A 14,383-nucleotide genomic window follows, 5' to 3' on the forward strand; every position below is an offset into this window, starting at 1 on the left:
TGGATTCCAGATTCTAGAAAATAAAGTGTCGTCTCCACTCACTGGGTTCTGAGAGCCTGGCAGCTCCGGGCAGGGGCTACGGTTTTCCTGGGGAAAGTGGACATTCCATTGTCAGTCACCCTGGGAAGGGGCAAATCCAGGCACAGAAAATGAGGAGGGGGAAAGGGGCACACATTGGGCCCCGAACCCTGTTGTGAGCTGAGCACTGGTGGAGGGAGGTGGGGCAGACAGCTGCCACCACGAGGAGGCTGGGAGGCACCCAGGCATCAGGTGGGCCTCCCAGAACAGCCTGGGTCTGTGAGCTCTGAGCATATCTGACCTGGCTTCTACCTCTGGGCTTCTCTGGGTAGCAATTTCCAGCCTCCAGTGAAGTCTTACCAAAGTTCACAGCCTTGAGGAAAATTAACAGAAGGACCTAGGCCACGCTCCAGCTCACAGAGGTCACAGGGGGAACGGCCTTACTCCATTCCCCAGGCCTGTGTGGAGGGGACAAACCAAGGGCAGAGGAGGAAGCTGCTTTGGGAACCCCGGACATGGCAGGAAGCAAAGTGAAGGCTTGATCCACATGCTGTGGCCGTGTAAGCCAGGCGCTCAGACACTCCCAAGGAGCTTCCAAAAGACCAGAGCTCTCAGCTCCTGGAGGCTGAACATTGTGACAGTTCAGTCTCTGCAGCCTTGGATCAGTGGTTTACCTTCTGATCTCTTCTTGGCGCCTGGTGGTGGTTGTGGGGAAACCAAGGCAGAAAAGCAGTCCCTTATTTGAATTCAGCCTGACTGAGGGCTCTCCTCCCTCCACAGCCTGCCAGGACTGCCTCTTCCTATAGCTGAGTAGCTTTTGCCTCTTCCTGACCCTGCATGTTGCCACCTCTGCCTGCCTGTTCCTCCCCAGGGTCAGCGCACTGTCCTCCAAGAAGGCGTTCTGGGTTCCATCCAGGTCTCCCAGGGCTCACCCCTCATGACAGACTCCTAGATGGGAGGATTTCTGAGAGCAGGGGCCGGCGTCACCTCCATCAATCTCTTTTTTCTTTCTTTGAGATGGAGTCTTGCTCTGTCGTCCAAGCTGGAGTGCAGTGGCACAATCTTGGCTCACTGCAACCTCTGCCTCCTGGGTTCAAGTGATTCTCCTACTTCAGCCTCCCAAGTAGCTGGGATTATAGGCATGTGCCACTGCACCCAGCTAACTTTTGTATTTTTAGTAGAGACAGGGTTTCGCCATGTTGGCCAGGCTGGTCTCGAACTCCTGGCCTCACGTGATCCACATGCCTTGGCCTCCCAAAGTGCTGGGATTACAGGCGTGAGCCACTGCACCCGGTCACCTCCATCAATCTTTACCCTCAAACCCGCAAGTCCCCAGACCTGGCTTCATCTACCTAGGTGTTGGCTGGATGGTATCATCATCCATTGACCCGGGGTTGGTAAAGGCTGGGGAGTGGGTGGAAGCAGATGCAGCTGCATACAAACTGGGAGCTGTTTATTGGTTGCCGTGAGAAGCCTATGTACAAAGAAGGCACGAGGAGGGGGAGAGCACTCCCCTGCTACAGTACCATGGAAGGGGCTGGGGGTGGGCCTGCCAACAGGCAGGGGTCAGGAAAGGTTTTCTGGAACTAGCCTTAGCTTCTCAAATGGGCCTTAGGACACAGCCCATGGGGGAGGGGACAGAGCCAGGCTGGCTCTGAAAGCCAAGGATAGCTAAGAACTCCACCTCTAGGACCCCAGTGCATGGCCAGCTGCCTGTTCTACATTCAAGCGTCGCTCCCTCCGTGGTCTTGTAGGGTCTCTCTGGGGCCTTCTGAGGCTGGCTGGTAGTGGTGAGTCAGAAGTGGCATCTCCTCTGTATCCTCCCAACATCTGTCTGGCCCAGAATTGGTCCCCTCCTCTCTGTGGCGGATCCGCCATGCCCCCAGGGCAGTCCCAGCACAGCGAGCCCAGGCTACCTCGCCATTTGCCTGTCTTTGTTCGTTCCGACTGCACTCCCTGCGAGTTCGGTCTGTGGCCAAGGAGAGAGGCTTCACAGAGATGCAGGAACGAAAGCCGTTCTGGGACCTTCTTTCTAGTTCCTTTGCTGTTGGGTAGAGCATGTCAGGTCCTGCAAGTGCCCCCATGGACAACCTTAGGCAGGACCCCGGCTCTCTGGCATGGTTGGCAGTGGGGGCCCACCAGCCGGGGCTCGGGGGGCTGCTCCCTGTCAGTAGTTTTGACAGCAAAGTCAATCCAGTGACTGTGGCTCAAGATGGATCCAGTGTGAAAGGGGGAAGTGTCACCACATTGCAGGGGCCTTTTCCTCCTGGCTCGGGCCGGAAGCTCTTTGGCTTGTTTTGGCGCAGGCAGAGGCTGAGACACGGCGAGCCCATGCACCATCCATGATGTGCCAGCACAGTCCACAAGCAGTGGGCCCCACGTGTGTCTAGGGCACAGGACCGCAGTGTGCTCGGCCTTGTAAGGTCCACAGCACTGGCCCTCCTGCAGGGAGATCCCCAGGGCCAGACAGTATGTGCGTGCACTTGACGAGGTGTATGTGCCTAAGCCTGCCGCTGCCAGCCAAAGGCGATGGCCCCTGTGGACTGTCAGAGGCATAACTTATGATAAATAGGAAAAAAGGGGACACTGCGGGAGGAGGGGGCGGGATCAGGGAGGATGTCAGTAGTATCGGTCCCGAGTCTGCCAGCTGGTCACCCAGTGCTTCTTGGTGGGTAGGGTGCTCCCTGGAGGTGGGTAGCGCTCCTCCTCCCGGATCCGCACCGCGTGGTACTTGGGCATGATCTGGTAATAGCGGGTCCTCTTAAAGAAGTCACACTGGAGTTGGAGGGAGAAGACAAAGAACATTAGCGTCCAGAGTTTGAGCCGCCAGGAAGGAGTGCCAGGCCTCTCCCCCTCCCACCCAGAACTCCTCAAAGCCAGAACTTTTGACGGAACACATCCCATCTCCCTGCACTGAGATATGGAGAACGAGTTTCTCCACCCCAGGCCCCAGAGGAAGGAGGAGTTGAGGAAGGCAGAGAGGAGAGGAAGAGGCAGATGGAGACGGAGGGCAGCCGCAGAGACAGTGGATGGAATGGCCAGGAAGACTGGCAGTCTACGCTAATCACAATGTTGGGAGTGGGTCCACTTGTTATCCTGGAAGGGCTGCTCAGGAGGAAACAGGCTAGTTCCCAGGAGGAGGGTCTCTACTGCTCCCCTCCTTCCCTAGGGGTGGAAATGCGAGCGTAGAATTATTCTGCACATGCCTGTGGTTTAGAGATGGGGCCTGGCCTTGCCCTTGACCTTGTTCCAATCCCCAGAAAGCAAGGTCATCACAGAGAGGGTTTTATGGCTCCCTGAAGGGGTTCCAAGTCACCAAGGGGCTCAGGGGAAGGCTGATGAAAGCCAGACCACGGGGCTGGAGGGAGAGTCAGAGTGGCCTGATCTTTGAGGTGGTGGTGGGGACAGAATGAGGTCAGAACAGGCCCATAAGGGAAGAGGAGCGGACAGGACAGAGTCAGAGGCCCGGCCAGCTGTGGGGCTCGGGGAAGGGGGCCCGGAGGCCATGTTACCCAGGTGGGCCGGGGATGGGGGGCTGCCCCCTCAGTAGTCGTCGGTCAGCCTCTCTGTCTCTGACGGCTGGCTCTTCATCTCCGCCTTCTGCCTCTTAGCTTCATACAGGGCGCGAGTGCGGGCTCGCTTGAAGAAGCCGCACTGCGGAGGGGAGGAGGTGGGGATGGGCCATCAGGGGGGCGCTGGGCTGTCCTCACCAGCAGCACTCGTGGACTGGGGCTTAGGGCTGGGGAGCCTGGGGGCTGGGGCTCAGTCCCAGCTTGGTGGTGTGGTCAGAAGCCAGAGCTCCTGGGTCCCCCTTTCCAGCTTGCAGCTTCCCCCACTAACCTAGGCCGGGGGTGAGCCTGTAAGCTGGTGGGAGAAGGTGGAGAGGACAGGGAGGAAGGGCGGCGGTGAGATGGAAGGGAGGACCGGGATGGTGAGAGGTGGGTTGGAGGAAGGGCTGGTGAGTGTGCTGGTGAAGGTCCCGGAGCAGGAGTGGGGCTGGGCTACTAACCTTCCACAGCAGGAGAATGATCAGCCCCAGAAGCAGCAGCCCCGCACCCACGGCCACCAGCACCAGCCACAGCTCGATCTCAGCCGGCAGCTCCTCCACCAGCTCCGAGTCAATGTCCACGGAGAACTGCAGAGGGGAGAGAAGGACTCAGCCCTCCTTAGGCCCGCTTAGGCCCATCCTCCCCCTTCCTATCCCAGCTGGGCCCAGGCACCTGCTGTTTGTCCTGCTGCCAGTAGGGGGCAGCCTGGGACTGGAAAAAGTCTCTGCCTGCCTCACTAACGGTAGGTCCAGTGGTCCTTCCTGCTTCTCCCAGGCACAGACTTGACCCCAGAGGAGCAGCCTCAGATCTCGGAGGTGGCCTGGAGTCTGAATGTGTGACCTACACCTGTAGGCCTGGGTACCAGCTCCTTCCCTGACGAGCTGTGTGACCTTGGACAAGTAATTGCACCCCTCTGAATCTCATGCTTTCTGCTATCTAATGAGGGGGATCATAATGCCTACCTCATAGAACAGCAGAACGGCCAAATGCAGGGGTGCTGGAGCCAGACTACCTGGGTTCTAGCCCAGCTTTGCTATTCATGAGCTGTGTGACCTTGGCAAGTTACTTAACCTCTCTGTTGTTCATCTGTAAAATGGGAATAATACCTATCTCATAGGTTGCTGGGGAGAATTAAGTGTGTTTGATATAAGAAAACTGCTTACAGCAACACCTGCTACACAGCAAGCACTCCATAAATATTCACCAAAAAAACCCCACAAAGAATTCATAGCATATAGTCCCATTCTTTTTTTTTTTTTTTTTTTGATAGAGTCTCGCTCTGTTGCCCAGGCGCAATCTCGGCTCACCACGAGCTCCGCCTCCCAAGTTCAAGTGATTCTCCTGCCTAGCCTCCAGAAGAGCTGGGATTACATGCGTGCACCACCATGCCCGGCTAATTTTGTACTTTTAGTAGAGACGGGGTTTCACCATGTTGGTCAGGCTGGTCTTGAACACCCGACCTCAGGCGATCCGCCCACCTCGGCCTCCCAAAGTGCTGGGATTACAGGCGTGAGCCACCGTGCCTGGCCGATAGTCCCATTCTTTTTCTTCCCCTACAATGGAGATAAATATGGATGTGTGTGTATATGAGTTGTTTTTGTTTGTATTTGAGATGGAGTTTTGCTCTGTTGCCCAGGCTGGAGTGCAGTGGCGCAACCTCGGCTCACTGCAACCACCTCCTCCCAGCTTCAAGCAATTCTCCTGCCGCAGCCTCCCAAGTAGCTGGAATTACAGGCATGCACCACCATGCCCATTTAATTTTTGTATTTTCAGTAAAGATGGGATTTCACCATGTTGACCAGGCTGGTCTCAAACTCCTGACCTCAGGTGATCCACCTGCCTTGGCCTCTCAAAGTGCTGGGATTACAGGTGTGAGTCACTGCACCCAGCCGTGTTTGTTCTGACTATACATGATTTTCACTTCTTTTAAAATTATTTTGATGATTTTTTTAAAAATACAGATGATATAAAGAAAACTAAAGGTTCCCAGTTAGATATATAATATATATCCATATATGATATATTGTAAATATATTTAATATATTATTAAATATAAATGTTTAATATATTATTAAATAATATATATTAAATATATATTAAACATTAATATATATTATATAGTATATATTTTTATATTATAAATATATTATATATCTGATATATATTATAAATATATATATTTTTATATATATATATATATTTTTTTTTTTTTTTTGAGACAGAGTCTCGCTCTGTCGCCCAGGCTGGAGTGCAGTGGCCGGATCTCAGCTCACTGCAAGCTCCGCCTCCCGGGTTTATGCCATTCTCCTGTCTCAGCCTCCCGAGTAGCTGGGACTACAGGCGCCCGCCACCTCGCCCGGCTAGTTTTTTGTATTTTTTAGTAGAGACGGGGTTTCACCGTGTTAGCCAGGATGGTCTCGATCTCCTGACCTAGTGATCCGCCCGTCTCGGCCTCCCAAAGTGCTGGGATTACAGGCTTGAGCCACCGCGCCCGGCCATATATATTTTTTTGAGACAGAGTTCCATTCTGTTGCCCAGGCAGTGGCACAATCTCGGCTCACTGCAACCTCTGCCTCCTGGGCTCAAGCAAGTCTCCTGCCTCAGCCTCCTGAGTAACTGGGATTATAGGTGCCCACCACCACAACTGGCTAATTTTTGTATTTTTACTAGAGACAGGTTTCACCATGTTGGCCAGGCTGGTCTTGAACTCCCAACCTCAAGTGATCCACCCACCTCGACCTCCCAAAGTGCTGGGATTACAGGCATGAGCCACTATGCCCAGCTGGTTCCCAGTAATTTTAATCTCTAGAAATTACTGTCTCCGGGCCGGGCGCGGTGGCTCAAGCCTGTAATCCCAGCACTTTGGGAGGCCGAGACGGGTGGATCACAAGGTCAGGAGATCGAGACCATCCTGGCTAACACAGTGAAACCCCGTCTCTACTAAAAAATACAAAAAAAACTAGCCGGGCGAGCTGGCGGGCGCCTGTGGTCCCAGCTACTCGGGAGGCTGAGGCAGGAGAATGGCGTGAACCCGGGAGGCGGAGCTTGCAGTGAGCTGAGATCAGGCCACTGCACTCCAGCCTGGGCGACAGAGCGAGACTCCGTCTCAAAAAAAAAAAAAAAAAAAAAGAAATTACTGTCTCTGTAATCTCTGGTGAATCTCTTTGCATAGTTTTAAATATGGAATAATATGATCTACATAAATGGGATCATGCCACATACACTCTTCAGCAACCTCCCTCCCTCCCTCCCTCTCTTCCTTCCTTCTTTCCTTCCTTCCTTCCTTCCTTCCTTTCTTCTTCTTTTTTTTTTTTTAGATAGAGTCTTGCTCTGTTGCCCAGGCTGGAGTGCAGTGGCACGATATTGGCTCACTGCAACCTCCATCTCCTGGGTTCAAGCAATTCTCCTACCTCAGCCTCCCGAGTAGCTGGAATTACAGGCGCTCACCACCCCAGCATTTTTAGTAGAGCCAGGGTTTCACCACATTGGCCAGGCTGGTCTCAAACTCATGATCTCAGGTGACCCACCTGCCTCAGCCTCCCAAAGTGCTGGGATTACAGGCGTGAGCCACCGCATCCAGCCTCTTTCTTTTCTTTTTAAGACACAGTCTCACTGTGTTGCTCAGGCTGGAGTGCAGTAATACAAACATGACTCACTGGAGACTCCACCTCCTGGGCTCAAGTGATTCTCCTGCCTCAGCCTCCAGTGTAGCTGGGACCATGTGCCCCCACTTCCAGATCATTTCTAGATTTTTTTTTTTTTTTTGTAGAGATGGGTCTCACTTTGTTACCCAGGATAGCCTCAAACTCCTAGGCTCAAGTGATCTTCCTACTTTGGCCTCCCAAAGTATTAGGATTACAGGCACGAGCCACCATGCCTAGCCAGCGACCTGTTTTTTTCACTTAATAGCATCATCTTTTCAGGTCAATTGATAATGATCAGCCTAATCTCTTCTGAGGACTGCATAGTCATTGAAGGAAATGTACCATAATTTATTGAACCAATCTCCTACTGAAAGACATTTAGATTGTTTCCAGTTTTCTGCCATTATAAATAATTCTCGAAAGTATCCCCATATATTTATCTTTGTATACTCGTCCTATTAGCTCCTTACAATATATTCTCATGTGCTGGATCTAAGGAAATGGGCACTTTAAATTTTAATAGACATTGAAAACTTCATCTCCTAAAAGGATCTACCAATTCATCATCCAAGTCAATAGCATTTCCCTCCACCTCATCAGCATCAGACAGCATTATTCTTTTGTTGTTGTTGTTGAGACAGAGTCTCACTCTGTCACCCAGGCTGGAGTGCAGTGGAGCGATCTTGGCTCACTACATTTATCTCCTAGGTTCAAGCGACTCTTCTGCCTCAGCCTGCTGAGTAGCTAGGATTACAGGCATGCACCACCACGCCCAGCTAATTTTTGTATTTTTAATAGAGATGGGGTTTCACCATGTTGCCCAGGCTAGTCTCGAACTGACCTCAAATGATCCACCCGCCTTGGCCTCCCAAAGTGCTGGCATTACAGGTGTGAGCCACAGCGCCTGGCCAGCATTAATTTTAAAAATATTTCCCAATCTGATAGGCAAGAAAAATCTTGTTGCTATGATTTGTATTTCTTTATGAGCAAGATGAACATTTGTATTTCACCCCATGTATGCCGCCTATTGATATCCTTTATATATTAAAAAATACATATCAATTTTTTGTCATATATGCTGTAAACATTTTTAAAAAGCAGTATATCATTTGCCCATTTAGTTTCTTTTTTACTTTTTTTTGAGGCAAGGTCTCACTCTGTCACCCAGGCTGGAGTACAGTGGCATGATCATGGCTCACTGCAGCCTCAACCTCCTGAGCTCAAGCGATTCTCCTGCCTCAACCTCCCAAGTAGCTGGGACTACAGGTGCGCACCACCACACCCAGCTAATTTTTGTTTTTATTTATAGAGATAAGGTCTCACCATGTTGCCCAGGCTGGTGTGGAACTCCTGGGCTCAAGCAATCTGCCTGCCTCAGTCTCCAAAGTGCTGGTATTACAAGCATGAGCCACCGTGCCCAGCCCCTTTTAGTTCTTTACTATCTTTTTGCTATATACAGATTTAAATTTTCACAGAGTCTAATTTATCAAAATTTTCCTGTGACTTCTGGGTTTATAGCTCACTCTTTCCGTAATTAAAAGTTATATTAAAGTGTTCTCTATATTGTATCCTCGCATATTAGGTTTTAATTGCTACATGTAAATATTTAATCTAAGGCCGGGCGCGGTGGCTCAAGCCTGTAATCCCAGCACTTTGGGAGGCCGAGACAGGCGGATGACGAGGTCAGGAGATCGAGACCATCCTGGCTAACCCGGTGAAACCCCGTCTCTACTAAAAAAATACAAAAAACTAGCCGGGCGAGGAGGCGGGCGCCTGTAGTCCCAGCTACTCCGGAGGCTGAGGCAGGAGAATGGCGTGAACCCGGGAGGTGGAGCTTGCAGTGAGCTGAGATCCGGCCACTGCACTCCAGCCTGGGCGACAGAGCGAGACTTCGTCTCAAAAAAAAAAAAATTTAATCTAACTCTGTATTTTTGTTTATGGTGTGAGGTAGAGGTTTGTCTTTATTTTCCAAATGGGTTCTCCCAACACTACTTAATAATCTACCTTTCTCCATGGATTAAAAATGCCATCTGTATCATAAAGTTCTATTTTGTTCCACTGATCTTTCTGGCCCTTCTTCTACCTCTTCTATACTACAATAATTTATCTTAGGAAATGTACAATAATGTACATAGCCAACCCTGTATTCATCTCCCTGTAAGTATCTCCCACATATCTTCACTTACATCCTTTAACAACAAATTATAAGCAATTTTATATTTATTCTTCTAGATGCAACTCAGATTCAAGTTTGGGAACTTCTTTTTTAAGTTTCCTGAATCTTACTGAGACTGGAATAATTTGAGTGGGAAGATCTGACAACTTGATAATACAATACTAACTTTTTTCTAACCATTACTCAAGTTTTTGTTGCACATTTCTTGTTGTATTTATTCCTAGATGCTCTATCACTTTTCTGATGAATTTGAATGGGATCTTTTCAACTATACTTTTGATTGGTTATTGCTATAGCATGTAGGAAACCTAAGGGGTTTGGGTATTTTGATCTTGTTTTTGACTTCTTGGACTTCCTGAATTCTCTTATTGGGTCTAATAGCTTTTTGGGCCGGTGTAATTCCAGTGTTTTGGGAGGCTGAGGTGGGAGGACTACTTGAGACCAGGAGTTCAAGACCAGCCTGGGCAACACAGTGAGACCTCATCTCTACCAAAAATAAAAAATTAGGCCGGGCGCGGTGGTTCATGCCTGTAATCCCAGCACTTTGGGAGGCCGAGGCAGGTGGATCATGAGGTCAGGAGATCGAGACCATCCTGGCTAACACGGTGAAACCCCGTCTCTACTAAAAATACAAAAATTAGCCGGGCATGGTGGTGGCGCCTGTAGTCCCAACTACTCAGGAGGCTAAGGCAGGAGAATGGCATGAACCAGGGAGGTGGAGCTTGCAGTGATTGCAACACTGCATTCCATCCTGGCCACAGGGCGAGACTCTGTCTCTAAATAAATAAATAAAATTAGCTGGGCATCATGGCACATGGCTGTAGTCTCAGCTACTCAGTAAGCTGAAGTGGGAGGATTTCTTGAGCCCAGGAGTTTGGGGCTACACCACTGCATTCCAGCTGGGGCAACAGAGTGACACCCTGTCTCTGAAGCAAAATAAAATAAAATAATAGCTTTTTCATTGATTATCTTTTCTGCCATGTAGATGATGATATCATCTGTCAATACTGACCAGGTTCTCACGGTCGAACTTCCCTCCGTTCTGCCTAGATGTCCTGCCTTTCTCTCTATATATACATATTGCCTATGGCCAGAAGCTCACAGGTCCATAGTGGATGTGACAATGGGTGAGATAATCAGGAGGCCCACGTTGCAGCCCCCAACAAGCTGTGCCACTTTGGGGAGGCCACTCAAGTCTCTCTAGGCCTCAGTCTCTCAGCCATAAAATAGAGAAGCGATCCCAGCCCTACTCTTCATGGAGACGTGTGCAGATCAAAGAAGCTAATGCAGTGGTTCTCAGCCCTGGCTGCACATTAGCATCACTTGGGGGATCTTTAAACACAGCAATACCGGAATCCACTCCCAGGGACTCAGGTTTAATTGCTCTGGGTGCAGTCCAGACACCAGAACTCCTCCAGATGACTCTTATCGTGCTGCCAAGATTGAGAACCACATGGCTGAAGTGCGTCAATGTGCTCTTAAAAGATGCCCTGTACTCCCAAGCTCTGGCTGGAGCCTGCTGTCCTAGTGAACACGCGCACTCACCCACGTGGTCTTGTTCTCCATGTTGATGGTGGGGATACTGGTTCGGAGGAACAGGGTAGCCCAGCCATTTACCCGGACTCGGTCAAAGTCTCTGTAATCCTGGATGGGGAGTAGGGTGGGTCAAGAGGAACATTTGACACTCCTCTGAGCCTCCCTCCAACCCTAAGCATCCCCACCCCATCACCCTCCCACCAGGTAGCATCCTTAAACAGAACCCCAAAGGATCTGTCAGCCAGGCCTCCCCTCCACACACAAACGCACATCATTCATTTATTTGTTCATTCATTTGTGCGTCAGGTCCTGTGCTGGATGCTGGGGACAACCGAAACAATGAAGGTCACAGTCTAGGTCAGGCCCGTGGGCTAAATCTGGCCTGGCACCTGCTGTTGTAAATGAAGTATTTCTGGCGCACAGCCACGCCCATTCATTTGTCTATGTCTGTTTGTGTGGTGCACTGGCAATACTGAGTAGTTGCAACAGAAACTCTGTGGCCCGCCAAGTTGAAAAGATTTCTAATCTAGTCATGTACAGAAAAAGTTTGGTCTAGATGGCATGAGAAAGTGGGCACATGAGGCACTGCAACCCAGAGTCGAGCGTGGTAAATGGTGTGTGTGGCTTCTGAGAAAGTTAGGTGGGTGGCCGTTGGAAGAGAGGTCATTTGCAACTGGAAAAGCCAGAAAAGACCTCGCTGATGGTGAAGCATCTGACAGGGACCCTGAAAACTAAATATGGGTTTACACACAGAGATAAAAGAGGGAGAAACGAGCATTCCAGGGTTAAGGAACACCCTGGGGAAAGGCATGGAGGTGGGAAAGCAATGGATACACAACAGAATAATGGACATGAGAGAGGTCATTTTGGCTGGGGACAAACACGTACACATCCATGCAGAGACACGCAAATAACACACACACACACGCGCGCACACACACAGCCCTGCTATGACCCTGGCCTTGCCCTCTCCCTGTGGTTCTCCCCACCAGGGTGGAGGGTAGGAGAGACCTTCAGACCCAGGCACTGACCTCAATGAAGGTGCTGTTCCACACTCGTGCCTTCACAGTCACGTTGGTGACAATGGGGGCATCAGGGATGGGGCACTCCAGCCACACACAGCGGGCACGCCCTGTGGCACAGGTCTGAGGCGGGCAGGGAACACGAAATGTGACAGTCCAGGTCTCCAGATTCTTCGTGCCTTACTTCTTACCTCCTGCCCCTCCCAGGCTTTGTCTCACCCCTGGGTGACCCAAAGGGGTCTGACATCCTTTCACTCATGCACACCCCCGCCGCCACCTCACAGTTATGCATTTCAGACACACTGTTTGGGCCAAGCTCATATAATGCCAGGCACATGGATAACATGGAATCTGGCCCCTGCTTGTGTAAACAGGGCCTAACCTCCTACACCTGCTTCCCAGCCAGCTCCCTGCCTCTGGGACACCACCTCCCTCCCACTCTCCACCCAGCTAGGCTTCAACCGGCTTGCCAGGCCGGCTCTCCTCTCCCTTCCTGCAGAGGGCACACGCACCACCCACCATGCCCTGCCCGACACTGCCTCCTGCCAACCAAGGCTCTGAGCAGCTCTATCGCCCCCAACAGGCTGGGGCTCCTTGGAGCAGAGCCAGTGTCTCCTCCTTTGGTCCCTTGTCTTCGATGCTCCCCCATCAGAGTGGGGAACCCTCTGAGGGCAGATGAGGCTCCCTGCTCTGTCTGGAAGCTCCTAAGAGCAGGGGCCTCATCACCTCATCACACTGAGGTCTCCCTTGCTTTGTGTGACCCTGGTGCCCAGGCACCCTGTGATGGGGTGGGTGCAATCCCCTCCAACCTCGCCCTGGCCACTCACCAGCACAGTCTCAGACTTGGCTTTTTTGGCAGCAGCCAGAGTGACAGGTGGGGGACCCTGGCCTCCCCCTGGATCCAGCTGTCGCCGCCTGCGCTGTGGGGATGACAGCCTGTCCCCAGGGTCCTGGAGAGGAGATAGGAGATCTGCTGGCAGGGCAGAGGAAGAATTGGGAGCAGGGTTGCCAGAGGGGAAAGGGCGGGAGAGACAGCTTACCAAAAAGGTATGAGGGGAGGGAGGGGAAGACACTGGCCCTTCTGCCCGGTAGCAAGCAAATGAGATGCAAATGAAAGATCCCTGATAGTGTCCTTACAGAAAGAGTGAGGTTGAGAGGGTTGACAAGGTCTCCAGGTGGTTGGCAGGGCCAGGACCCATTGCCATGGATGGTGATCTCCGTGGGATACAGCAGCCACTTGCCATTGCTGACTTCATAGGGCCATTCCAGACCTAGGACCAGGGTCCCCAGGCCCACCAGCCCCTCCCCCATTGGGCCCACCTGTGGGCAAAAGATGTGTCATAGTCATTATCTCCTGGAAAACCACCTCCATCTTACCAACCCCCAACCCTCCCACCTTCAGACCCCAGAAAAAATAAAAATCATCCTTCCTAGAAGTCCCCAGCCCAGGACCCCGGTGAGCCCCTTACCTGGAATTCGTACTTGAGGGGGCTTCCTACATCCTCCACAGTTTTCATGCCAGACTCGCCCATCACTGTCCCCCCAAAGAAGCTTTGTAGCCGGTGATTTACCCTAGGGGTAGGAAGGATGCTGGAGTCACAGGGGACAGGAGACCAGGGCCCCAGCAGAGGTGGTGGGCAACAAAGCTGGTTAACTGTAGCCCCTCCAACATCAGGCACCTCAATAGAAACCCCAGCTCTGCATTTACCAGCTTTATGGACTCAAGCAAGCTATTTATCCTCTCTGAGCCTCAGTCTCTTCATCTGTAAAATGGCCTTAATCACAGCTGTTGTATCACAGGGCTGCTGTGAGAAGTCATTGAGATGATGTATATAAAATCCTTAGCACAATGAGCTCTTATGAAATGGCAGGGACAACACCTTAGCCCTGGGGTTGCTGATTCCTCCACCTCTGCCTGCTTTATAGCTGGAACAGTAATAGTAATAATAATGACAGTGATTGTTGTTGTTAAGGAAAGGATGACCTAGGGGAAGTGGAGGCCTGAGGACACTGGGCCAAGGGAGGGGTCAGAGGAGCTTGGGAGATACCTTGGGGATAGGGAACCCTAGCTCAGGCACAGCAGGCTGCGGTGGGGGTGGTGGAGAGCGGTACCCACATGCTAAGCGAGGTCTGGAGTGTATAGTCCACCAGCAGAGTGAGGGTCATGGGCCACAGGTTGTCCTGGTGACTTGACCTTCAGAAGAAATGCAGGGGGTAGGAAGGTGATCCAGGATACCTCAGCCCCAACCCAGACTGGCTTCTCGAGGTCACTCACGTGGAGAGCTGCAGCTGCACCTGAAGGTCCCTTGTGTGCAGGGTCACCCCGATGACCTCAAAGGCGATGAGCAGCTCCATCTACCACAAGGGTCAGGGAGGCAGAGAGTGGCATTTGAGGCCTAGCGGGGGTGACGTCATGGGGAAGGAGGGGCTGCACACTAT

General features: G+C 51.5%; 1 protein-coding gene across 2 annotated transcripts in view; it reads right to left on the reverse strand.

Annotated features, from left to right (window-relative positions):
* Nucleotides 1-1,454: 1,454 nt before the first annotated feature.
* LOC105472360 (integrin subunit alpha 3) overlaps nt 1,455-14,383 on the reverse strand; it is a 34,991-nt gene continuing 22,062 nt past the window's right edge. Inside the window, exons 17-26 of one of the 2 annotated variants that reach the window (XM_011725525.3) lie at nt 14,220-14,299; nt 14,061-14,138; nt 13,414-13,516; nt 13,082-13,264; nt 12,772-12,894; nt 11,954-12,067; nt 10,932-11,030; nt 4,028-4,153; nt 3,531-3,672; nt 2,657-2,793 (exon numbers count right to left, since the gene is read on the reverse strand). In XM_011725525.3, the coding sequence (XP_011723827.1) occupies nt 3,562-3,672; nt 4,028-4,153; nt 10,932-11,030; nt 11,954-12,067; nt 12,772-12,894; nt 13,082-13,264; nt 13,414-13,516; nt 14,061-14,138; nt 14,220-14,299 (1,017 nt within the window). In that variant the 3' untranslated portion in view covers nt 2,657-2,793; nt 3,531-3,561. Of the gene's footprint in view, nt 2,794-3,530; nt 3,673-4,027; nt 4,154-10,931; nt 11,031-11,953; nt 12,068-12,771; nt 12,895-13,081; nt 13,265-13,413; nt 13,517-14,060; nt 14,139-14,219; nt 14,300-14,383 lie in introns of both variants that reach the window. The other variant, XM_011725524.3, reaches the window with a different exon arrangement.

The sequence above is a fragment of the Macaca nemestrina genome, chromosome 17 (genome assembly GCF_043159975.1).
Source record: "Macaca nemestrina isolate mMacNem1 chromosome 17, mMacNem.hap1, whole genome shotgun sequence".
NCBI lineage: Eukaryota > Metazoa > Chordata > Mammalia > Primates > Cercopithecidae > Macaca > Macaca nemestrina.